At 36.4% G+C, this 26,365-nt stretch overlaps 2 protein-coding genes across 2 annotated transcripts; both read left to right on the top strand.

The window, feature by feature from the left end:
* Window positions 1-337: 337 nt before the first annotated feature.
* On the top strand, window positions 338-1,291 carry LOC101720744 (olfactory receptor 52N5). The gene has a single exon (XM_004863492.2). It carries the CDS (start codon window positions 338-340, stop codon window positions 1,289-1,291), a length of 954 nt encoding a protein of 317 aa, XP_004863549.2.
* A 21,215-nt stretch (window positions 1,292-22,506) lies between these two features.
* Window positions 22,507-23,445, top strand: LOC101723790 (olfactory receptor 52E4-like). Its single transcript, XM_004863369.1, has one exon. The coding sequence runs from the start codon at window positions 22,507-22,509 to the stop codon at window positions 23,443-23,445; it is 939 nt and encodes a 312-aa protein (XP_004863426.1).
* Window positions 23,446-26,365: the final 2,920 nt, after the last annotated feature.

Raw genomic sequence — 26,365 nt, 5'->3', positions numbered from 1 at the left:
TTAATACTATTTCTGTTTATGAATTTAGCTATGCCACAGTCAATATTATTCAACATCTGTACCCACGTTTCTATTTGAGGGTAAAAAATCAAATCACAACTTCTGTTAAAAATTAAATTTAAGCTTCTCATAAAATCTTTTAAATATTACCTAGGATACTGTTCAATAAACTGTTTTCAAATCATTATTATCCAAAATAATTGATAGTATTTATAAGTGTAACTTTGTCACAAATTTATTTGTGTTTGCAAAGATCTGAATTAAATTTCTATTACTTAATTCTTTTTCCTTGGGTTAGAAACTTTTGGAAAAATATCATTCCTCTATTGAAGTAGCTATGCTGATTTCCAACAATTCATATGTGCCTCCTCAATCTTTCATCCTTAATGGAATTCCTGGTCTGGAAGTAGTACACGTGTGGATCTCACTTCCACTCTGCACAATGTATGTCATCTCCCTCATGGGCAACCTTGGCCTTGTATACCTCATTTATTATGAGGAGTCTTTACATCGCCCAATGTATTTTTTTCTGGCCATGCTGTCACTCATTGACCTACTTACCTGCACAACCACTCTCCCCAATGCACTCTGCATCTTCTGGCTTAATCTCAAGGAAATTGAATTCAATGCTTGCTTAGTCCAGATGTTCTTTGTCCATGGGTTCACAGGTGTGGAGTCTGGGGTGCTCATGCTCATGGCTCTGGACCGCTATGTGGCCATCTGCTACCCACTACGTTATGCTGCTATACTCACTAACCCTATCATTGCCAAAGCTGGGCTTGCCACCTTCTTGAGAGGTATGTTGCTGATGATTCCTTTTCCATTCTTGGTCAAGCGTTTGCCCTTCTGCCAAAGCAATATCATCACCCATACATATTGTGACCACATGTCTGTGGTGAAGTTGTCCTGTGCCAGCATCAAGGTCAATGTCATCTATGGGCTGATGGTTGCACTTCTGATTGGAGTGTTTGACATTTGTTGTATATCTGTGTCTTATACTATGATCCTGCGGGCAGTGGTCCGCCTCTCATCATCAGATGCTCGGCAGAAGGCCTTCAGCACCTGCACTGCTCATATATCTGCCATCATCATCACCTATGTCCCAGCATTTTTTACTTTTTTTACCCACCGTTTTGGGGGTCACACCATTCCCGCTTCTCTTCACATCATTGTGGCTAATCTTTACCTTCTTCTTCCACCAACTCTAAACCCTATTGTTTATGGGGTAAAGACAAAACAGATCCAAGACAGTGTCATAAAATTCTTCCAGAGTGAAAAAGGCAGGAGTTGATCTAAGGCAACTGAAATTAGACAGAAGAATGATGAATGAAAACAAAACAAAGAGGAAACACTTGGTGTGGCGCCAAACATTTTCCATTATCTCTCTCAAAGTATGTTCTCAAAAACTATGTTGAAGATACTTATAGCCATGTCTGAATTTGTATCTCAATTCCATTCCCTTCTTTTTTCTTCTTCACTGGTATTTTAAAATTTTAATTTATTTTTAGTTGACTGATAAAATTGTGTTTATCATGTACAACATGGCATTTTGAAATATACACATTGTGGAGGAGATAAATCTAGTAGATCTCATAGAAATAAAGAGCAGAGTGAAGATTTCTATCACAAATTTTAATCATTGGTATGGGGTCACAACAACTGTTTTCTAATATATTCATATAAAATATTTCTTAAACTTTTGAAGGAATTTTAAGTGTTTTTTTATGATACTGGGTAATCTTCTCTTTAGATAAAAAATAAAATGACTTTTCGAGACATTTTCAGTCTGGGCAGTCTTTGGTGCTAAAATTGTTTATGAATTAATGTATGGAATATATTTTTCTCCATACATTCAATTCAGAAGATAACCAATGTCACCACAACTCCTAGAATGGATACATTTTATCTGAAAACATAGACATTCCAGGAGTCTTAATGAAGGAGCTATATGGTATGTAGTGTTGTTGATACATGGTGTGGTTTTCATGGTTAAATATCAATTAATTAATGAATATTTTATAAGCTCAACTAATATTTAAAATGGAATGTATTCTCTCTTCTTGTTTGCCACATGTACGATTTTATCATAGTATATTTATAATAGATTTATTTGTTGGCATACTTATTTACTGCCAGTACATGTTGTCTTCCAAGACAAGAGATATCTATATCTTTGCATTTCAATCTCTAACATAATGTAAGTCACATGGTAAAATATATGTTCTTTAAGTGGCTAAACAAATAAATATACATTTGCTAGGCCCTATGTTAGGCTGGAAAAATACAGACATTCCTGTGCCAGAAAAAACCTCCTAGTCTTTCTGGGAAGTGAAATATCAATAAAAATATGGTAAATTGTGTTCTGTGATAGTAGTCATTACAGGAGGCAGATCAGAGTCAAGTCAATTCACAATTGAAAGGAAAGGGCCAATTATGTTTCCTGGAACATCTTAGCAGGAAATAAATGAGTGGACTAAAATTTAGTCACTGAAGTAAAAGGGCGTGAATATAAAGGGTGATCAAATAATATGATGAATTTTAGATTTTTTAAAAATTCATTACAGTAAAAGACATGTTTCTATTACCCTCCACAACCACTAGCTTTTAACACTCTTATCCCATCATTCTTGCCACTTTCTGAAGAACTTCTGGAAGTCTTCTTTCATGTTTTTATGAGGTATGATAAAAAAAATATGGTGCATGTGATTGGCTCATGCCATCCAATGGAAAGGGAAACTCAAAAAAAATTACAGTGTGTCCTCATCTACTTTACTCACTGCATCTGGAAATGTATGACTTACAGCTCTTCCCCAAAGTCAAAGCCAGACCATGAGATATAGATGTTTTAAATTTATTCAGAACACTGAGACACCCATGTAAAGAGCATGAAGTCAGTTTAGCTCTTGGTTACCTGAGTCCAGCTACCTCTCCTTGAACCGTAACTCATGGCTTCTTTAAGGATCACACTGCTGACAAATTCTCTTCTGATTTTATTATATTTGAGATCTCTATAGAGGATAATTTGTGCCTGTTGTATGACTGACTTTCCAATTATCTTCCAAGAAGATGACCAGGGTGGGCCCTGGGTCTGCACACTCTAGAAAGTCACTAATGCTGAAAGCATAGATGGTGAATACACCTGACAACCATTGCCTTTCTGAGTCAAGGAACTACTATTCTTCATCGTCAGTCCCTCCTCTGTCCTCAGATAGTCTGTTAGTTTCAGTTATAGCCTCTAGAATTAACCACTCTTAAGATGTTGAGTTTGTATTCTAGTCACAATGAAGAATTTCATAGGAATGTGTGCATAACAACATTGAGGTACTAAAAACAGAAGACATACTAGATTAAAAAGTCAAACTAATAGTAAATCTGTATTAAAATTCTATGGCTATGAAAATTGAGCAAAAGAGTAAGAGCACATAGGTTTTCTAATACCCCTCACCCTGTTTTTTATCTCTCTTCAAGGATGTATTGTAATGCTTTTTCCTCATATTATTCATTTCAGGCTCTTTCCACTTCAGATGTAATATTGGGTTGTGATGTTGGATTTATTTATTCCTTTATTTGTTCTTTTCTTCCATAAATGTATGTTGAGAAGCTACAGGTATCAAGTATCTGGAGTAAGGGGAGGGACAATGCAGGTAGATCTTTCCTGTTACGTGTAGTAAGATAATCAATGAATAAAACAGAGTCTTACCCCTGTAGTCTCCTTCCTACAGGCCAGATACTAATCTTTATGATGAGGGCTTTTTTTTTTAGCTCAATGACTTTTAATTTTTCCCATTAATAGTCAAAATCTTACTTCTTTGAGCTATGCATTGCTTCATTTTTTAAACAGAGACTAGATATCACCCAGGTAACCACTCACTGAACACTATAAATCCTCAATCAATAAAAGTAAAAATTATAAGAAAATGAAAAATAAAGGAGTATGCATAGAGTTTTTGCAAAATCAAAAAAAACTGCTATTATATAAGCATCTAAAGAAAGAAAATGGAGAGTGAAGATTCTGAAATTAAAGAAAATATTTTCTTCCCCCCCCCCGTTAAGTTTATTGGTACATTTTAGATATAAAATACAGTTACATTCGTCATTGGGATCTTGTACCATTACATGAGTATCTTGGTTCTTATTTTTTTCCCCTTCCCCTGGCCTCCCTTCACCCCCTCCACCTTTCCTTATTTGCAAAGACTTTGTTTCAATTTTTTTCCTTTTCTCATATTTTTTCTTTTCCCTTCTTTCCTTTCCCCTACCACTCCCAAGTCCCCTGCTCCTTTAGACCTTTTCTTCCTATTACATAGTATCAATTATACATTTTTAAAATTACAGTATCAAGATCTAGGAAACATTACCACAGATTTTACAGAATTTAAAAGGATATAGAGGACGCTCTCCCCAGAGCGACCAGCCAGGACAGACAAGCAGCTTGAAGCTCCAGGGCGGTTCCGGGCCCCGCCCACGCCACTGTGAGGTCCTCTTAGCCAGGAAGGCACCTGGAAGGCCCAATTCCTACCCCCGCCCCGCCAGCACCTCTGGCCTTCTGCTTTTCTGCTAGCTGTTCCCACACTACAGAGGCACAGGAGATTATAAAGACCCATGTCCTGAGCACCACAAGATAGACCAGAAGTTAGTAACAGAAAGAGGGCTTCTCACGCTCCTCGATGAAAACTGAAGCTCAGCAGAAAAGTAAAGAGAATCTCTACAATAAAGGCACATCAGACCATTGTACTTGGTGTGCTGCTGGCTTGCTGAGACTCATTGGCTTGTATATGGACACGGATTCTTACGTGGCCTACTGGGACAGCAGAGACAAACCCTGAAGAAAGCCCATAATTTTTATTGCTATTTGCAAAAAAGAAAAAAAAAATTTTTTTCTCTTACTTTTAATTCTTAATATTCACTTTTTTTTAACCTTCAAATTTTTACTTTTCTTTCTTTTCTTTAACTTTTCTTTTTCTCTCTCTCTCTCTCTCTCGCTCGTTCTCTTGCTGTCCCACATTGCTCCTCATCTCCCTATTTGTTCCTTTCTGCACTGAATTTGGATTTCTCCCTTATTGCTCTTTTTTTCTCTTTTTCCTTCTCTTATCATTAGGTTTAAAGGAAAGTAAATTCGGTATCTAGCCTCCCTGTTGCTGTTAGGTGATTCTATTCACATCTTTGTTCTTTGATTCTGCCTTTCTCTCTTGTCTTTAACAACTTAGAGTTTGTGTGATCTTTCTGTGTCTTCTGGCCTCACTGCTAATCTTACCTGTTCTTTCTACTTGTCCCTCCCTCCCCAACTCCTTTTAACTCCCCACCATGAAGGGGAAAGATGCTATATTGAAGAGTTTATTCATTATAAACTTATGTTGGGTTGGTCCTCATTTTTAATTTAACTCACATAGTTAAATGTGATAGATTAATAACTACCACAAATTGTCATTTTCTAAGCTGTTCTTGATGCTATGGTATTGCTCACTATGTCATTTGGGCTAACATGTTGTGATTGATCTAATTAGTTTTCCTTCCTGATATAAGGAAAATAAAATAGCCTCAGAGTCATTAGAGTCTCAAGCCCAACAATAAGCTATATCTGGAAGACACCTCTGAAAAGCAATCATTCCACAAGGGTTTTAAACACAAGCAACAAAGATACCTGCATTAAGCAATTTGGAAATAGCAACCCAGGAATTAAACCAAGGACAGTACCAAAAACAAAAATGAGAAGACACTTAAGCAAGGCACAAACTCAGGTTTCCACTCCACAAAAAGGAAATTCTGGGGGAAATGAGGTGGAAAAGTCTGATAAGCAACCACTTGGACACCCTGAAATGATAACACAGGAAGTAACAAAGCAGATGCATGAGGCTCTATAAAAATTCAAAACAGAAATAATCTCCCAGATAAATACAGAGATGGTAAGTAGAGTGAAAGACATGATTAGAAGCTCTAGACCAGAAACAGATAAGAAAATAGATGAGATAAGAAACATGCTGGAAGCCATGAATGCCCAGCATAAGAAAGAAATGGAAAACATGATCGCCCAACATAAGAAAGAAATGGAATCCATGAAGCAGGTTCAAACAGATATTCAGGAGATTAAAAACTCCATTGAAAGCATGAAGAGCAGACTAAGAGAATCTGAAGACAGAATATCAGATGTAGAAGACAGGATTGTGGTTAAGGACCATAAAAACAGAAATTTCTTAAAGATACTAAGGGACCATGAGAAATCAAAACAACAGCTGCTAGATGATGCAAAGAAGAATAACATGAGACTCATAGGAGTCCACGAAAAAACAGGAGAAAGTACAATTGACATAAAAAAAACTGTTCACAGAAGTAATAGTAGAAAACTTCCCAGACAGAGGTAGAGAACTAGACGTACAGATGAGTGCTGCATATAGAACTCCAACCAGCCATGATCAAAAAAAAATCTACACCTAGACAGGTAATAGTCAAGATCCCAGAAACCCAACAGAAGAACAAAATTCTACAGGCAGTTAGAGAAAAGAAACAAATCACCTACAAAGGAAAGCCCATCAGAATCATGGCAGATTTCTCAACACAAACCCTCAAATCAAGGAGAGCCTGGAGTGAAGTATTTCAAGCCCTAAAAGAAAATAACTTCCAACCTAGACTGTTGTGTCTGGCAAAATTATCTTTCAAAATCAGTGGGGAAATTAGATACTTTCAGGAGAAAGAACATCTGAGAAGTTTCGTGCACACTAAACCAGCACTCCAAACAATTTTAGCCAGTATCCTAGAAAAAGACAATGAAGGTCACAACTCCATGAGGCCCAGCAGAGAAAAGGCACCATGCAAGGTAAGACACTAAAGTGAAAGGGGGGAAAATAAGAAATAAAAGAACAACAGTAAAATATCATGACAAGGATGAATCATTATCTCTCATTTATAACTAGCAATGTTAATGGCCTCAATTCACCAATCAAAAGAAATAGCCTGACAGAATGGATTAAGAAACAAAGCCCAGAAATATGCAGTATACAAGAAACACACCTAACTCAAAAGGAAATCCATAGACTGAAAGTAAAAGGATGGAAAACAGTTCTCCACACCACAGAAGAAAGAACCCAGAAGAAAGCAGGGGTAGCAATCTTATTTGCAGACAAAGTAGATTTCAAACCAACACTAACTAAGAGAGACAAAGATGGTCACTACATCCTTGTGAAGGGAACAATCCAAGAGGAAGAGATGACAATCCTAAATATATATGCACCAAATATGAATGCCCCCAACCATACAAAACAAATATTAATGGAAATGAAAAATCAAATAAGCACTAATACAACTGTAGTGGGGGATCTCAACACCCCTCTAACACAAATAGACAGATCAACTAACAAAAATAAACAATTCTAGAACTGAACCAAGCTATTGAACAAATAGACTTAATAGATGTTTACAGAGTGTTTCACCCCACAAAATCAGAATACACATTCTTTTCAGCTGCACATGGATCATTCTCCAAAATAGATCACATGCTAGCTCATAGGACATATCTAAGTAAATGTAAAAGAATGGAAGTTATCCCCTGTGTATTATCAGACCATAGTGCAATACAATTGGAGATCAATAATATAAGAAACCACAAAGCTCCCACAAACACATGGAAATTGAACAACACCCTCCTGAACAACCAATGGGTGACAGAGGAAATTAAAGAAGAAATTAGACAGTTGCTACAAGTAAATGAAAATGCCAGAGCAACATACAGAAATCTGTGGGACACAATGAAAGCAGTTCTACGAGGGAAATTCATAGCAGTGAATGCCCATATTAGGAAAACAGAGAGAACTCAGTTAAATAACCTAATGCAGAACCTCAAGCTCCTAGGAAAAGAAGAGCATAACAAACCCAAAGTTCATACAAGAAAGGAAATTATAAAGATCCAAGCAGAAATCAATGCAATGGAGACTAAGAGAACAATACAAAAAATCAATGAATCAAAGAGTCGGTTTTTTGAAAGAATAAATAAAATTGATAAACCTTTAACTAACCTTATCAAAAAAAAGGAAAGAAAAGGCTCAAATCCATGCAATTAAGAATGAAAAAGTTGAAGCCACAACAAATCGAGCAGAAATCAAGAGAATCATCAATACCTACTTGGAGAACTTATACTCTAATAAAATAGAAAACACAGAAGAAATGGACAGATTCCTGGATACATATGAATTGCCAAAATTAAATGAAGAAGATATAGAAATTCTAAACACCCTAATAACAATGAGTGAAATTGAAAATATAATAAAAAACTTACCAACAAAGAAAAGCCCAGGTCCTGATAGGTTCACTGCTGAATTCTACAAGACATTTAAAGAACTATCACCATTACTCCTTAAAATCATCAAGAAAATTGAAAGGGAATCAAGGCTTCCATATTCATTCCTGGAAGCAAGTGTTACTTTGATCCCCAAACCAGGGAAAGACCCAACCCCAAAAGAGAACTACAGACCAATCTCCCTAATGAACATAGATGCAAAAATCCTCAACAAGATACTGTCAAACAGAATAAAGAGTGTCATCAAGAAGATCATAAACCCTGACCAAGTCAGATTTATCCCAGGGATCCAAGGATGGTTCAACATCCATAAATCAATCAATGTAATACACTATATTAACAGAGTCAAGGACAAAAACCATATGATCATCTCAATAAATGCAGAAAAGGCATTCCACAAAATCCAACACCCATTTATGATAAAAATGCTACAGAAAATTGGAATAGAAGGTCTTTATCTCACCCTGACTAAGGCTATCTATGAAAAGCCAACAGCCAACATCATACTAAATGGTCAAAAACTGAAAACTTTCACTCTAAAATCAGGAACAAGACAAGGATGCCCACTATCACCACTCCTGTTCAATATTGTTCCAGAAACATTAGCCATAACAATTAGAAAAGAGAAAGAAATAAAAGGAATATACATAGGAAAGGAAGAAGTTAAACTGTCATTATTTGCAGGGGGAAAGAACCTGACATACAGATAAGTGAGGCATATAGGATTCCAACTAGCCTTGATCAAAAATGTCTACACATAGGCATATACTAGTTAAGATTCCAGAAACTCAAAAGAAGAATAAAATTCTATAAGCAGTTAGAGAAAAGAATCCAATCATATACAAAGGAAAGCCCATCAGGATCACAGCACACTTCTCAATTCCAAACCCTCAAGGCAAGAAGAGCTTGGAGTGATGTATTGCACAAGCCCTAAAGGAAAACAGCCTCCAACCCAGATTGATGTACCCTGGAAAACCATCTTTCAAAATTGATGGAGAAATAAGATACTTTCATGATAAAGACCACCTTAGGAACTTCATGAATACCAACCTGCACTCCAAAAAGTTTTAGACAATATCCTAGGAAAAGACAATGACGATCACAACCCCAGGGAGCCCAGCAGAATGAATCCATTAGGCGTGACAAATTAAATGCAAAGGGGGAGAACCCAACAAAAAGAAAAAGTCATGACAAGGCTTTTAAAACTTTTAACTTCATCTCCCTAATGAGTGTATAATTCAATCTTATGATTGTACTGATTAGTATTTTTCTGATTCTAGTGTTACACACCTTTCCTTTAGCTGCACTGACTATTAATCATCTTGTGTCTACTTTTTAATTGGGTTGTCTATTGATGAGCTATAAGTGTTCTTTATATATTCTGGTCATAGGTTATATGCGTTGTAAATATGGTCTGTTTAAGGACTACTTTTAATTTTAACGATGTCATTTAAAGGTCTAAATTTTGATGGAATCTCATTTATCAATTTTTTTCTTTTATGCATCATGTTTTCTGGATCCCAGGAAGTTCTTGCCTACCCTAAATTCATAAACATTTTCCCTTATAATTTCTTCTTAAAGTTTTATAGTTTTAGTCTTTCATATTTAGGTTCATAGATCCTTTCAAGTTATTTTTATGTATGGAAATAAAGGGTTGAGGTTAATTTTTTATATACAGATACCAGGTATTCTAGTGCCATTTGCTGAAAACACTATCTCTTCCTCGGCTCTTGAATTGAGTTTATATTCTATAGAATGTTAATGTGAAATGATCTTTCAAAACTCAGTGGACCGTAACTGTGTGGTTCTATTTCTAGATTCTCTGTTTTATTCCAATGATCTATATGTCTTTCCTTACACCAACACTGCCTTGATTACTGTAGCTTGAGAAGAAATCTTAAAATTGGGTACTAAACGTCTTCCAACACTGTTTTATTTCTTTTTTCTTTTTTCTTTTCTAGGTCCTTTGTACTTCTACATAACTTCTAAATTTCAATATCCAATTCTTCATTTATAGCAAGTATACATACACCTGAATTTTTATATATACCTTGTGTTTTCTAATTCTGCTAAATTCAAATACAAGTTCTAGGGGCTCCTAGAGATTTCTTAGTATTTTTTCTGTAGATGATCATTTCAACTACATATACAGATTTTACTTCTACTTTGCCAATCCTATCCTAATTGTGTCATTTTGTCACCAGACTATTTTGGTTTGGGCTTAGGTTTCAAAGTTTAATGGACAGATGAAGAGTAGGCATATCTGCCCTTGTTCCCCACCTTAGGGAAAAAGCATTGTATCTTCTCCATTCATATAAGGTGTTTTTGCTGGAAGTATGGAGTACATGTCTTTGATCTGTTGAGAAGGTTCTGTTCCACTTCTAGTCTCCTGATAGCTTTTACCATAAACAACTGTAGAATTTAGCCCAATACTTTTTCTCCAACTAGTGACAGGATCATATGGCTTTTTCCTTTCCTCTGTTAAAATGATGACTTTTGGGGGTGGATCTTCCAATGCTGAACCAACACTGCCATACCTATAATAAAATCACTTTCTACGTACTGCCATATCTGACTTCTAATAGTTTGTTTTGTTAAACAAATTTCTATCTATGTTCATACTTTTTTCTTCTATTATCTTTATCCAGTTTTAGGATTACCACAATGTTGATATCCTAAAATGAGGGGAGAAGTGTTCCTTCTTTTTTCTCCTTTAAATATTTGATATAATTTATCAGTTAAAGTGTATATGACCCTATTGTTTTCAAAACAGATTTTTGTAATATGCTCTCTATATCTTTTCAAATTCTGTAAAGTCTGTGGTAATGTCTGCTAGATCTTGATATTGTAATTTTAAAAATGTATAATTAATACTGTGTAATAGGAAGAAAAGGTCTAAAGAAGCAAGGGAAGTGGGAGGGGTAGGATAAAGGAAAGAAGGGAAAAGAAAAAATATGAGAAAAGGAACAAAATGGAAAAAAAGTGTTTGCAAATAGGGAAGGGTGGAGGGGGTGGAGGGAGGGCAGAGCAGGGGAAAATAATAAGAGCCAAGATACTCATGTAATGGTACAAGATCCCAATGATGAATGTAACTGTATTTTATGCCTAAAATGTACCAATAAACTTAATGGGAAAAAAAGATAGAGAAATGAATAAAAATGTTAAAATATAAAAAACACTGTGATTGTTCCTCTCTCTCCCCCTCTCTCTCTCTGTCTCTCCTTATTCCTTTCCTCCTCTATTACTTTTTTGAGAAGTCAGGTTATGTGCACACCAGTGAATGATCTCACTGGATAAGAATTTCTGCTAACAACCACCTCAGTGATCTTCGAAGCAGAAGTACAGGTCCAGTCAGTTGTTCAGAGACTGAGAGTGGGGCCAATGGTTTAGTTGCAACCTGCAAGGAAACCCAGAGCCACACTCCTCTAACTGTGCCTTTACCAGATTTTTTAGCCTCCAAAAATGTGTGAGATAATACATTTTTTTGCTTTAAGCTGACAAATTCTGAGGTAGTTATTACTCAATAACAGATAGTGAATACATTTGATGGTTCCTAATGATGTATTAACAATTTTGGAAGAGGCAATGCAGTGTATACATAATATTTTTAATTATCACTGACTTCCACTGTCCATATCCTTTTCCTGGAAGCAATGCTTAGTAATAGTTCTTGTGATTTCATTTGGAGCCAACATATGTATCTTCCTTTTCAAAAAAGCTACATGAAGTCATATTTTACTAGTAAATAACCACTAACTTTAAATAATGCTCAGTTGATAATCATTCAAGATATTTCTAATTTCTGCAAGAAAAAGGTTATAAAATATAAAATTGTTAATATTTAGGGGTTAATTTCTTATCAAATAAATAAAAATGTTTCTTGAGCATAGAGATTCTCCCACCAAATACAAAACTTGGTCAATAATAAACAAATCCTTAAGGTAGGATCCTTTTTTCACTATCACTTAAAGCAATACTGAGAACCTATTGGTGCTAAGGAATATTTATTGGATAGATGAATGGATAACTGCTAGCTTACAAAACAAGAGTTCTTTCATCAACTGAAACTCATATATCCTGAAATGTTTTCAAGTTGTGGAAGAGTTTTTCTGAATTATCAAAAATTCACATATGGTAGGCTGTTTGAGATGTTTAAAAGATATACAATCTGACTGAGTGAAAATTAAGGGCTAACTTGAAAAAGTCTGCCCACATAGGACTCCTAGAAATATAGTTGTCCTTTAACACATCTCAGTGGAAAACAGTTATTTTAAGGGCTCAAGCATATGGATATCAGTAGCAGCCTGCACTGATGAAATCAGAGCAGCTGTCAGCCATATTAAATCAGCAGGAACCACAAGGCTTGGCTACATGCTTCATGCCAGAGAAGAAATTAAATTTCATCTAATCATTAATGAGTGTCAGAAATGAGTGAGTGGCCAAGTCTGTCATGTCTGTTCAACTAGCATGATTTGACTCCAGCCCCTTAGTCGCACTAAGGAAGAAGCTAGTGTTTCACCAAATAATGGATGGGAGATGATGGGAAGTTTACTGACCTAAACTCAGTTCACACTGATTCCATTCTATGGGGAAGGGACTGAAGGAATTAGGGTCCTCGTTTGTATTTCTTTTTTTTTTTTTTTTTGCTTAAATTCTTTTATTGGTACATTTTAGGTATACAATACGTTTACATTTATTATTGGGGGCTTGTACCTGTACATAATGAATCTTGGTTCTTATTTTTTCCCCATTACCTGTGGGCCCTTCACCCCTCCACCCTTCCCTATTTACATTCTTCATTTCCATTGTTTTTTCTTTTTCTCTTAATTTTTCCTTTCCATTCTTTCCTTTCCCTATCTCCTCCCACCACCCCTACCCCTTTGGAGGGTCCTCATTTTAAAGTCTGACATCTGGACCCAGAAACATACACACATTATCCCAAATAAAAAATGAACAGGGTTAAATCTATGCTACTGATACTACTCTTTGCCCCTATAAAGGTCTTCCAGTAAACATTCTTCCAGTAGTCTGATAAGTGTGCTCTCTGACACTCTTGGTTAAGTGAGCTGTGCATGTAATAGAAGAATTGTGTGCTTTCTAGAAGTGAGTAGAGATCAAAAAGCCACTTGAGAGGTAATAAAAATCTGCTGGCAGTTACAGGAGTGCTCAAATTCAAGGACAGAAATATTTATGGAGATTTGCTTTCCAAAATGTGAGGGACTCTCTCACAGGATATTATTCTATGACTATACACATGATTATGGAATTCTACACTATGAGAGATAGTATTCTATGATTATTTTAATGGCTTTGTAAAGAGTTGATTTAATTTGTCTACTGAGAAGCAAACTAAACTAGTATCTAAATGTTGGAGAAGCTAGACTCAGTTGTGCAGAGAAAATTATAACAATTTAGAAATTCAAATGCATGGTATAAACAAAGTGACTTATGTCTCTATACCCTAGCAGGTAAGATGAATGGTTCTGTCTCATTCAGAGGGTGAGAATGTCATTCTTAGCATACTATTGCTGGGATGCTGTTTACCCTCATTAAATGGAAACAACGTGGGGGAAGCTGAAAGTATATGGTACTTGTGAGCCCTTTACTGTGACTTACTAATCTTCTACCCATCATAAAGTTGGAAATTTAAGGGAAGCCTACTGTGCTTACTGAACTAACAGGTAATATTTACTGATTAAGGGCAATAGTGTGATGAGATTTATTTTATTTCCATTTCTTCTTTATGACAAAAAGGCCCAACAGTAACACTAGCATTCTGGGGACCTCTCCAAAGAGATTGGTGCTCATATAATTATCACTTATTTTGTAGCACACAGAGAATATTAAAGAAGAAACATGTGGAAGATGAGACCAGTGAGGATTATAAAGTTGCATTCAATTCTTATGAAATTAAGATGGTTAAATAACCATTCTACTGAGAGAGCCATGGGCCAAAGTTTCCCTGGGACTCTGAAGTTATCTGATGACTTGGATTCCAGATAAGGGACAATAAATTCCAACTGTGTACTTCACTGAACACCAGTTAAAGCATTTGGAGGATAAACCTTTATCATTATAATGTTCAGTCTTTGTTGTATGGTGCTTTACATTTTCCTCAGACTCCAGAAAAAGAAAGCACTGGAAAGGCTGACACAAAGACAAATTGTATTATTTACTCAGTGCATTCTAACTCTGAAGGACTCAGTGAAACATTACTTCAAGATGTACCCACCCTAAATAATTTTAAAAATGGGTATGATGGCACATGCCTGTAATTTCAAGGGCTTGGGAGGCTGAGGCAAGAGGATCACTGGGAGTTGAAGACTAGCCTGCCTACACCATCCCTACCGCTGCTCCTGCCCCTGTCCCACCTCTCCCAGCTCAAAGGAGATAATCCGTGAAGGTGCCAACAGCCCCCCACTAGTCGAAAAGAGAAAATACGTAAATAAGTCTCAAAACCAGACTTCCAGATCACCTACAGCAACCCCAAAGGGAAATGAGATGGAACACTCTGATACTCAACCACCTGGACCCACTGAACTGGCAACAAAAGGAGATCTGGAAAAAATGAAATCACAAATAATTTCTCAGATAATAGGAGAAATTGTGCTCCTAGAGCAAGACATGATTAAAAAATCTAGAGAGGAGCTCAGGAACATGATGGAATCCAAACATAGGAAACAATGGAATCCATAAAACACATGCAAATAGATTTCAAGGACATGAAAAACTCCTTTGAAAGTCTACACAGCAGAATGAGCCAATGTAGGAACAGAATTTCAGAAATAGAAGATAAGATTGCAATTAATGACCAGGAAAAGAAAAATTGCTTCAAAATTATAAGGGAACATGAGAAATCAATCCAGCAGCTGCTAGAGGATGCAAAGAAGAATAACATAAGACTGATTGGAGTCAATGAAGAAACAGGAGATAGTGCAGATGACATAAAAAAATCTCTTCACAGAAATAATAGCAGAAAACTTCCCAAGCAGGGGAAAAGAGCTTGACATACAGGTAAGTGAGGCATATAGGACTCCAAATAGCCTTGATCAAAAAAAATCTACACATAGGCATATAATTGTTAAGATTCCAGAAACTCAACAGAAGAACAAAGCTCTACAAGCAGTTAGAGAAAAGAAACAAATCACATACAAAGGAAAGCCCATCAGTATCACAGCAGACTTCTCTACACAAACTATCAAGGCAAGAAGAGCTTAGAGTGATATATTCCAAGCCCTAAAAGAAAATAGCCTCCAACTCAGGTTGATGTACCCTGCAAAACTATCTTTCAAAATGGATGGAGAAATAAGATACTTTCATGACAAAGAGCACCTTAGGAACTTCTTGAATACCAAACCAGCACTCCAAAGAAATTTAAACAATATCCTAGGAAAAGACATTGAGGATCACAACCCCAGGAAGCAAAGCAGAATGAACCCATCTGGCATGACAAGAAATTAAATGTAAAGAGGAACAACCCAACAAAAAGAAAAAGTCATGGCAATGATAAGTCAATACATTTCAGTTATAACCATCAACGTTAATGATCTCAATTCACCAATCAAAAGAAATAGACTGGCAGAATGGGTCAAGAAGCAAAATCCAACAATATGCTGTATACAAGAAACACACTTCATTCAAAAGGAAACTCATAGACTGAAAGTTAAAGGGTGGAAAACAATACTCCATGTGACAGGAACCCAAAGAAAGCAGTAGTTGCTATCCTCTTTGCAAATAATGTGGATTTCAAACCAACACTGATTAAGAGAGATGAAGAAGGACACTACATCCTTGTAAAGGGAACAATCCAAGAGGAAGAGATGACAATCATAAATATCTATGCACCAAACACTAGTGCACCCAACTATATAAAACAAATACTAACTGACATCAAAAGTCATATATGCACTAATACAATTGTAGTGGGGGACCTCAACACCCCACTGTCACAAATAGATCAACTAGACAAAAAATAAGTAATGAAATACTTGAACTCAATCGAACTCTTGAACAAATGAACTTAACAGATGTTTATAGAGTGTTCCACCCCACAAAATCAGAATACACATTCTTCTCAGCTGCACATGGGTCATTCTCCAAAATAGACCACATACTCACACATAGAACATGTTTAAGTAAGTGCAAAGGAATTGAAGTTATCCTGTGTATATTATCAGACCATAGTACGATGCAATTGGAGATCCATAGCAAAAGAAACTCAAACAATTTCATAAACATGTGGAAATTGAACAACACACTTCTGAATAACCAATGGGTCACAGAGGAAACTAAAGAAGAAATCAGACAGTTCCTTCAATTAAATGACTATGACAATATAACATATCGGAATCTATGAGACACAATGAAAGCAGTCTTACAAGGGAAATTCCTAGGAGTGAATATGCATATTAGGAAAACAGAATGAGCCCAATTAAACAACCTGATGCTGAACCTCAAGCTTCTAGAAAAAGAAGAGCAGGACAACCCCAGTGCTCATACAAGGGAGGAAATTATAAAAATCAGAGGAGAAATCAATGCAATGAAGACTAAGAGAACAATTCAAAAAAATCAATGAAGCCAAGAGTTGGTTCTTCAAAAGAATCAACAAAATTGACAAACCCTTACCAAACTTATCAGAAAAAGTAAAGAAAAGGCCCAAATCCATGCAATTAGGAATGAAAAGGGTGAAATTACAACAGACAGAGCAGAAATCCAGAGGATCATCAATACCTACTTCCAGAACCTATATCCCAATAAGATGGACAACACAGAAGAAATGGACAAATTCCTAGATACATATGAATTACCAAAGGTGAACGAAGAAGACCTAAAAATTCTGAACAACCCAATATCAACTAATGAAATTGAAAATGTATTTAAAAACTTATCAACTAAGAAAAGCTTGGCCCCTGAAGGCTTCACTGCTGAATTCTACAAGACATTTAGAGAGTAACTGCTGCCACTGCTGTTGAAACTCTTCACTGAAATTGAAAGGGAAGCAATACTCCCAAATTCATTCCTGGAAGCAAGCATTGCCTTGATCCCCAAAGCAGAGAAAGACCCAACCGAAAAGGAGAACTATAGGCCAATCTCACTAATTAACATAGATGCAAAAATCCTTAATAAGATACTGGCAAACAGAATACAGAAGATCATCAAGAAGATCATACACCCTGACCAAGTGGGATTCATCCCAGGGATGCAGGGATGGTTCAACATATGCAAAGCAATCAATGTAATACACTGTATCAATAGAGCCAAGGACAAAAACCATATGATTATCTCCATAGATGCAGAAAAAGCATTTGACAAAATCCAACATGCATTTATGATAAAAACCCTACAAAAAATTGGAGTAGATGGTCTCTACCTCAAACTGATAGAAGCCATCTATGAAAAACCAAAAGCCATTATCATACTAAATGGTCAAAACCTGAAATCCTTCACACTAAAAGCAGGAACAATTCAAGGATGTCCGCTATCACCACTCTTGTTCAATATAGTTCTGGAAACATTAGCCATGGCAATTAGACAAGAGAAAGAAATAAAAGGAATAAAGATAGGAAATGAAGAAGTCAAATTGTCATTATTTGCAGATGACCTGATACTCTATATAGAAGACCCCAAGAACTCCACCAAAAGTCTTCTACACTTAATAACCAAATTCAGTCAAGTAGCTGGTTACAAGGTCAACACACAAAAATCAACAGCTTTCCTCTACACCAATGACAGACTCACTGAGAGAGAAATAGGGCAAATAATTCCTTTCACAATAGCATCCACAAAACTGAAATACCTAGGAATCAAACTATTGAAAGAAATCAAAGACCTCTTCTCTGAAAACTATGGCACTCTGAAAAGAGAGATTGAAGATGATATCAGAAAATGGACAGACATCCCCTGCTCCTTGTAGGAAGGATTAATATAGTGAAAATGGCCATACTTCCAAAACTGCTATATAGATTTAATGCAATTCCAATTGAGATCCCAGCAGCATACTTCATGGACCTTGAGAAAAAAATCCAAAAATTCATTTGGAAAAAGAAGAGACCCAGAATATCAAAAGCAATTCTAGGTAACAGAGACATGGCAGGGGATATCACAATCCCCAACGTGCAACTATACTACAAAGCTACTGTGATAAAAACAGCATGCTACTGGCAAAGAAACAGACATGAGGACCAGGGGAACAGATTAGAAGATGCAGAAACAATGCCAGACACACTCACCCATCTCATCTTCGATAAAGGAGCCAAACACCCTCACTGGAGGAAAGATAGCCTCTTTGATAAATGGTGCTGGAAAAATTGGGTTTCCACTTACCAAAGATTAAAACTAGACCTATATCTCTCACCATACACTAAACTAAAATCGAAATGGATTAAAGATCTAAATATTAAAATAGAAACACTGAACCAGTTGGAACAGAGGTTAGGTAGAACTCTTGAAGACATCGGTGTAGGAAAAGATTTTATGAAAAATATCTCAGTTGCCCATGAACCAGCACAAACAATCAACAAGTGGGATCTCTTCTTATTAAAAGGCTTCTGCACAGCAAGAGAAACCACCAGCAGTGTGAAGAGACAACCCACAATGTGGGAAAAAATCTTCACCTGCTCTTCCTCAGACAAAGGTCTACTATCTCGATTCTATAAAGAACTTAAAAAGATCAGACCTCCCAAATTTAAAGACCCAACCCAAAAGTGGGCATCTGAAATGAACAGACATTTCTCAGACAAAGAAGTAGAAATAGCAAATAAATACATGAAAAAATGTTCAACATCACTGGTCATTTGAGAGATTCAAATGAAAACAACGCTAAGATTCCACTTCACTCCAGAAAGAATGACTGCTATCATGAAATCAACCAATAACAAATGCTGGTGGGGCAATGGGGAAAGAGGAACCCTGCTCCACTGCTGGTGGGAGTGTAGACTGGTGAAAGCACTGTGGAAATCAGTATGGAGATACCTCAAAGAACTAGGACTGGAAGTCCCATTTGATCCCACTATTCCACTGCTGGGGATCTTCCCCAAAGAATTAAAAGAATCATACCACAGTGATATATGTGTGCCCATGTTCATAGCAGCACAGTTTGTGATAGGTAAAACTTGGAAACAGCCAAATTCCCATCAACTGGAGACTGGATAAAGAAAATGTGTTGTTTTTTATAAAATGGAGTACTACTCAGCCATAAAAAATGACAAATTAGAGACATTTATAGCTAAATGGATGCACATTGAGGTGATACACTTAAGTGAAATAAATAGGACACACATATGTAAATACTGAATAGTTTCTCTGGTGTGAGAAACTCAAAGTGTAAATAAGGACTAAATGTATAATAGGTAATGTGAAATAGGAAGAAAAGGGGCAAAAGGAAAGGAAGTGGGAGGGGTAGGGAAAAGGATAGAAGGGAATGGGATTAATATGAGAAAATGGAAAAATAGGAACAAAATCTTTGTAAATAGGGAGGAATGGAGGGGTTGAAGGGAGGGCTGGGCAAGGGTGAAAAATAAGAACCAAGAGAGATTATGTGAAGGTGCAAATTTCCAATGATGAATGTCATTATATTGTATACCTAAAATGTACCAAAGATTAAAATGAATAATCAATAATGCAAAATAGGAAGAAAAGGTCCAAAGGGGCAGGGGTAGTGGGAGGGGCAGGGGAAAGGAAAGAAGGGAAAGGACAAATGATGAGAAATCGAAAAAATGGAAATAAAGTCTTTGTAAATAGGGAAGGTTGGAGGGGGTGAAGGGAGGGCTAGGAATGGGGAAAAAATAAGAACCAAGATGCATTATATAAAGGTCCAATTCCCAATTAGAAATGTAATTGTGTTGTATACTTACAATGTATCAATAAATGAATTTAACAACAACAACAAAAAAAAGACCAACCTGGCCTAAATAGTGAGTTCAAGACCAGCCCCAACTACATAGCGAGACCTTACCTCAAACTCCTCCAAAAATATTAATAATAATGATAATATTAATAATAATAATGCCATTTATATTGACTGCATGAGGGGTACGGTCAACAGTCCATCATCTACCCATAATTGTAAACTCCAATAATGTCAGTGACCAAACTCTCAACCTTAGAATTTTAATGGTCTGGCTTGATGATGGAATTGGTATAACAGAGTTCACTCTTTGGAATATGTGTTTAATAAATTAAGGTTACTCTTTCAGATTCTCTGCAAGTTTCCCACCCAGTGAGATAGATGGCCTTCTACAGAATATCATGCATACTGGCTACAGATGAGTTATAAATCCAATCAATACTGAAAGAATGTTGAGAGTAGGTGATGCCGTTTGTCATGTCACATCTAGCAGTAAATGATTAAGCTCTCCTATCTCCTCGTGCTCTTAGTCTTTTATTTTTCTCTGACTTCCCAGCTTTTCATACTGCATTTATTAACCTATGCCTGCTTATATATGAAAGAATTTCTAGCCTCTACACCAATCACTATGTTGTGCTTACATAGGTATTCTCCCTTATCTGTGGTAGAGCCTAGTCCTTGGTAAACTAATTTATGCTGGTCTGAACTAAATAATACGTGGAGCTCAGACACCATGAGAAATTATTCTTCAGCTCTGATTTCTGACATGGGAGAATAAGGGTGCTAATTCTGGCCACATGAGTGTTGGATACATGGGGAGGGAAGCTGACTCTATATGATTCCAGAAAGGAATATTCAATGAAGGACCCGAAAACTTTCTACTCCCCCAGTCTCTGAAAGTCCCACCAGTTAACATGCTTGTCAGTTGTGTGTGTGCTGTCTGATGATTTCTCTTCATTTAACCCAGAAGGAACACTTCAGAAGACCTTGGAACACTCCTGCCCACTGCTATTTATGCCACTTTATATGCCACGTCATTAGTATTATTTTTATATTCACTATTTCTCCAGGATATCTCAACGGTTCCAATTATAGTATCTTCATTTTGTAACTGTAAATCAAACAAACATTTTTAAGGGTTTAATGCTGGTAGGCCAAAAGTGAATCCCAGTGGTAGGTCTGTGGGGATGGTCCGAGACTGATGGACAGAGTAGAGACCAAAAGGTAAGCATCTCGTGGTTCAGAAGTAGTCACAGGAGAATGAAATATTTTCTTTCATGAAGAAAACACTTCTAAACCTCAAGAGTAATGGTCCTGTGGGACATCAGCCAGCAATAGGTATCCTGCTGCAACAGAAATATAAACTTCCCTTTGTAGGATGATAACAGAATGAAATCAGAAGGGGAGATACTGCAGTAATCTATCCTAAAAGTAACCACAGATCATGGCTGAGATAGGTGATGCTGCTCATGGCAGGCTTCTGGGGTGAGGCCCTGGAAATGAGGGGCAGGAAGTCTGAGACGTATTGACAAACACCCTTGAAATTAGTCTGGAGCTGTGATAAACAAAGTATCTTCAGACCATGTAACAGAAACTTAGGTAGGTGTTATGTGAGTGCTTTTGATAGGTACAATGTCTTCTACTTTGTTTCTTCTTAATTTCAGTTTCCCCAAAAGCATAGATCAAACATGGTGTTTTAGGTTTATCCAAAATTTCTAGTCTAAATATTTATAGGAATTTCAATGGAAAGTTTGAAAAGGCCCTTGGAAATATGGATGTCCCTGCTCTGTCCACCTTATCCGAGTCTCACTTAGCTAAAAGGCTCCCAAGCAGAGCTATCTCTTACCTACAACTCATCACACAGTCATCTAACAGGAGAGAAGAAGAAAATAAAATGAGAGGAAGAGTAGTAGTCCTTACTCTGTCTCACAAATTTGCTTTCTGATTCCCCAAAGAAAGGGCTGCTGACTTTCCTAAGGCCTTTGTTGCATAGCCTTATTCAAGAAGAGCAGTTGTCCTCACTTTCACTCTGTGCTCCAGGTGACTAGACCAGTATCCTTCCTAAGGGCTGGTAGTATAGCTCAGTGGCAGAGCACTTGCACAAGGCCCTGAGTTCAGTCCCCAGAACCACAAATACAAGTAAATAAAATAATATTCTCTGTAGAAAGCAATTCAGTGCCACTTCATGTCTTAAACATATTATTTTCATTATTAACCTAAAACAACCTTGCATACCATTATGTGCTTAAAGTTCACTTCATTAGAAAGTCCCTCATGACATCTTACTTATATGTGTGTTTATATATTTTGTTCATATTTGTATTTTCAAATAGTCTGATAGTTTGCTTTCTCTCAGATTCCAAAAGAACTGAGAGGGATGCCCCCCTCAAATGACACCAAGTTCCATCCCCCTTCTTTCTTCCTGCTGGGGGTTCCAGGCCTTGAAGAGATGCACATTTGGATCGGCTTTCCTTTTTGCTCAGTGTATTTGATTGCCCTTGTGGGGAACATCGCTATCTTGTTTGTTATCAAGGCTGAACACAGTCTTCATCAGCCTATGTTTTACTTCTTGGCTATGTTGGGCTCCATTGATCTGGGATTGTCCACATCAACTATTCCCAAGATGCTGGGCATATTTTGGTTTAATTTAAGAGAGATTAGTTTTGGGGGCTGTATAGCCCAGATGTTCTTTATTCATATGTTCACTGCCATGGAGACTGTTGTATTAGTCGCCATGGCCTTTGATCGCTATGTGGCCATCCGTAACCCCTTGTGGTACAGCCTCATTCTCACTAACAGAACTATCAGTCTCATCCTTGCGGTGACGTTTGGAGTCAATTTCATTTTGGTTATCCCTCTGGTGTTCCGAATCTTGAGGCTTCCTTTCTGTGGGCACCGTATAATCCCACACACTTACTGTGAGCACATGGGAATTGCGCGGCTGGCCTGTGGCAACATCAAGGTGAACACGATATTTGGACTAATTCTTATATCAATGGTGCTGATCGAAGTGGTTCTGATCATCATCTCCTATGTGAGGATACTCCAAGCTGTGTTCTGCTTGCCTGCTCGGGAGGCCAGACTCAAGGCACTTAATACATGCGGCTCCCACTTCTGTGTCATTCTAGTCTTCTTCACTCCAGCTTTTTTCTCCTTCATGACTCACAGGTTCGGCAGAAGTGTCCCTGTGTACATTCACATTCTCCTGGCCAATCTCTATGTCATTGTTCCTCCTGCCCTGAATCCTGTCATCTATGGAGTGAGAACTAAGCAGATTCGGGAGAGAGTTTTAACCATCTTTGTGAAAACAAATTGACATAAACCACCTCAGAAATACTCATCTTAATCTCAATTTCAGAATCTTGTAATAGAAAAGATTCTGACGTTAGAATTATTACATTCATAATTCCCTTACACTTAATGCAGAATATATAATATAATTAATGTCCCATAACTGAAATTGCAAAATGTCTAAGGTTTGATTTAAAATATTTCATTAGGACTACTCTTCTGTTTAATGTCAAAAGAGTAAGTAGGGACTATGTGGAATAAAGTATAGCTCTTTTTTTGCAAGTAGTTAATCCTTGACTACATTATCATATATATTCTCTACATCAAGGACTACAGGCTTTCAATACCTTGTGATAGATTCTTTTTCACCTTTTCTCAATTGCTTGTTTTAATCCATACCTTTCATTATTTCATTATATAGCACAAACCAATAAATTCTTGAAATATAAATATAAAAATTAAACATATATGATATTTTAAGAGTTTTTAGGAAGAAGAATTTGAGGAATTTTTCCTTATAACTCTTGGGGAAACTTTCCATTCTGATTACATCTATGGAATTTTTCCCACATATGATCTGTTGTTCAGAGTAAGCTGGTCCGCTGTCTGTAGGTGTGTGCATGCAATTCTCTTATATATACAATGCAGACAGATAAGATACAGCTATGTAGAGAGAAATGTATCAAAGGACAAAGGGTGGTAGGAGAAGGGGGGGGGAGTGATGATTTCATAGAAGTCTCAATATGAACAGGAAATTAAATGCTCAGGAATGGACATCCCTGAATGGGTGAGTACCCAAAGTTATTTCTCGAAGGTCAAATATAGTGTTCCAAAAAGTAATTATCTTCAGATTCATGAAATTTAATTATTCATTCATTCATTCATCATATACTAAGCATCCCTTAAATCCAGTCCCTTTTCAACTTGGGCTTCTTCCTTGTGGCTTATCAGATGGGCCTCAGTATCCTACATTTTGGTCAACATTATATATTTGATTAGTCCTTACATCATTTTATCTTGTTACTCACTTAGTAACTGCTTAATAATAGATGTTTGTTTTTTAAAATTTAGGTACAACTACATATAATAAAGTGAAAGAATCTTATACATACAGCTTATTATTGTTTTACAAATGCATAAACAATGCAAAATCTTGTACTTTAGAGTACCTTCTTTGAAGACTTCTAAATCTCTTTCGAGGGACTGAGACTAGCTACCCATACTTAAACTCAAGGTACTCCATCTCTGGTCTCATTTTAGCTCTCTCTCCTTTGGAACACTCCTCAACACTCTATCTCCTTTTATCTAGATGAGTAGATACTCCAGAGAAAGCCAAGACTGAAGCCTATGCACTCATTCAAGAGCTATTGGGTGATACTGGTTCCAGGGTAGTAGCATGGAAATTAGATTCACTGTAATGAGTGATGAAGTATATATTTCATGTGATTTTTAGAAATTGGATTGTCAGGATGGTACTGCCGTGCTGTTTTTGAGTGATCAAATTATTTATACTGTGAAGCTCCTCCCTACAAGAAGTATTTGCCAAGGGATGTCCACTTTATGAACAGTCCTGAACCTATGCAACTACCACCCAGACCAAAATATGTGGTCCTGCTGACAATATGGAATAGGTCTTTGGGTTCTTACCAGTCAATAACTCCTAGAGTTCATTTTTTTCTGATCCTACTACCATGGACAAGTTTGTGAATTTTGTATTACTTGTATTATATAATATGTATATTTTGAAGTATATTTTTCAATCAAAATTATGCTTCTAAGATTTATTCACGTGAGTATATACTTGTAATTTGTTTTTTCATTGTTGTGTAGTACTCCATTGTATGTATATATATGTATATACTAAATTGTATATATATGTATATACTAAATACTAAATATAAATGTATATACTAATATGTATATACTAAATGTATATATATATACACTAAATTTAATTATTCTGGGTTGTCTTTTGGGTTTTGTCCCATTTTTTACTATTATGAATAAAATCATTGTAGATATTTCAGTGCCTGTTGTATTATAGAAATTTATGTACACATTGTTTGGTAGACATTCACAATCAATTCTACCTCCTAAGGCCATGATTTTCAGGTGATAAGAAGGCATAATTTTAACCTTAGCAGAAAGTGCCAAACCATTCTCTGAATTTATATACCAGAGCTCAGGATGTATCTCATTGAGAGAACACTTGTATCAGGCTCTGACCTTAATCTCCAGCACACAAACAATAAAAAATAAGGTCACATTCTTTTGCAAATTCACCAGTCATGTTCAAAAATTACAATGGCTATACATCCTTACCAATATCATTGGTTTGTTGGGAGTTGTGGCAGAGGTGTGTGTTTATTGGGTGCCATTGTGCTGAGTATGCATACTACCGTCTATGGTTTTAATGGATTTCCCTAACTACTAATGATGTGTAAACTGTGGCTATTGATCTTTTGAATGTCCTCATTGCTTTAAAATTGAGTCATCCATCTTTTTTCTTACAAGATTACAAGTTATTTTATAGCCTGCATGAGTCCTTTCTCAGATATTTCGCTTAAATATGTTCTCCAACTATATGGATTACTTTGGCACTAATTTAACAGGAAATTCAAATTTTCAAGGTATTCAAATTTTCACTTTCAATAAAGTCTAGTTAACATTTCCAATTAAGTTTAGTGCTCTTTGTGTCCTGTTGAAAAAATTTTTGCCTAACCCAATACTGGAAGATAATGTTACGTTACCTTCAATATTTTATATTACTTCCACTTTACATTTAGGCCTATGTTCCCTCTAGAATTGATTTTTCTATCTGGTATAGATTAAGGATCAATATTTCTCTATGAATTTTCAGTTGATTCATAGCCACTTATTTTAAGAGTCCATCTTTTCCACATTGCACATTGCTTAGATATCAGTATATGCTGGGTCTGTTTCTA

The sequence above is a fragment of the Heterocephalus glaber genome, unplaced genomic scaffold (assembly GCF_053883595.1).
Source record: "Heterocephalus glaber isolate CG9 unplaced genomic scaffold, H.glaber_assembly_v1.0 deba00001428, whole genome shotgun sequence".
Classification (NCBI taxonomy): domain Eukaryota; kingdom Metazoa; phylum Chordata; class Mammalia; order Rodentia; family Bathyergidae; genus Heterocephalus; species Heterocephalus glaber.
Note: the sequence above shows the minus strand (reverse complement) of the source record. Positions and strands in the feature narration are given on the sequence as shown.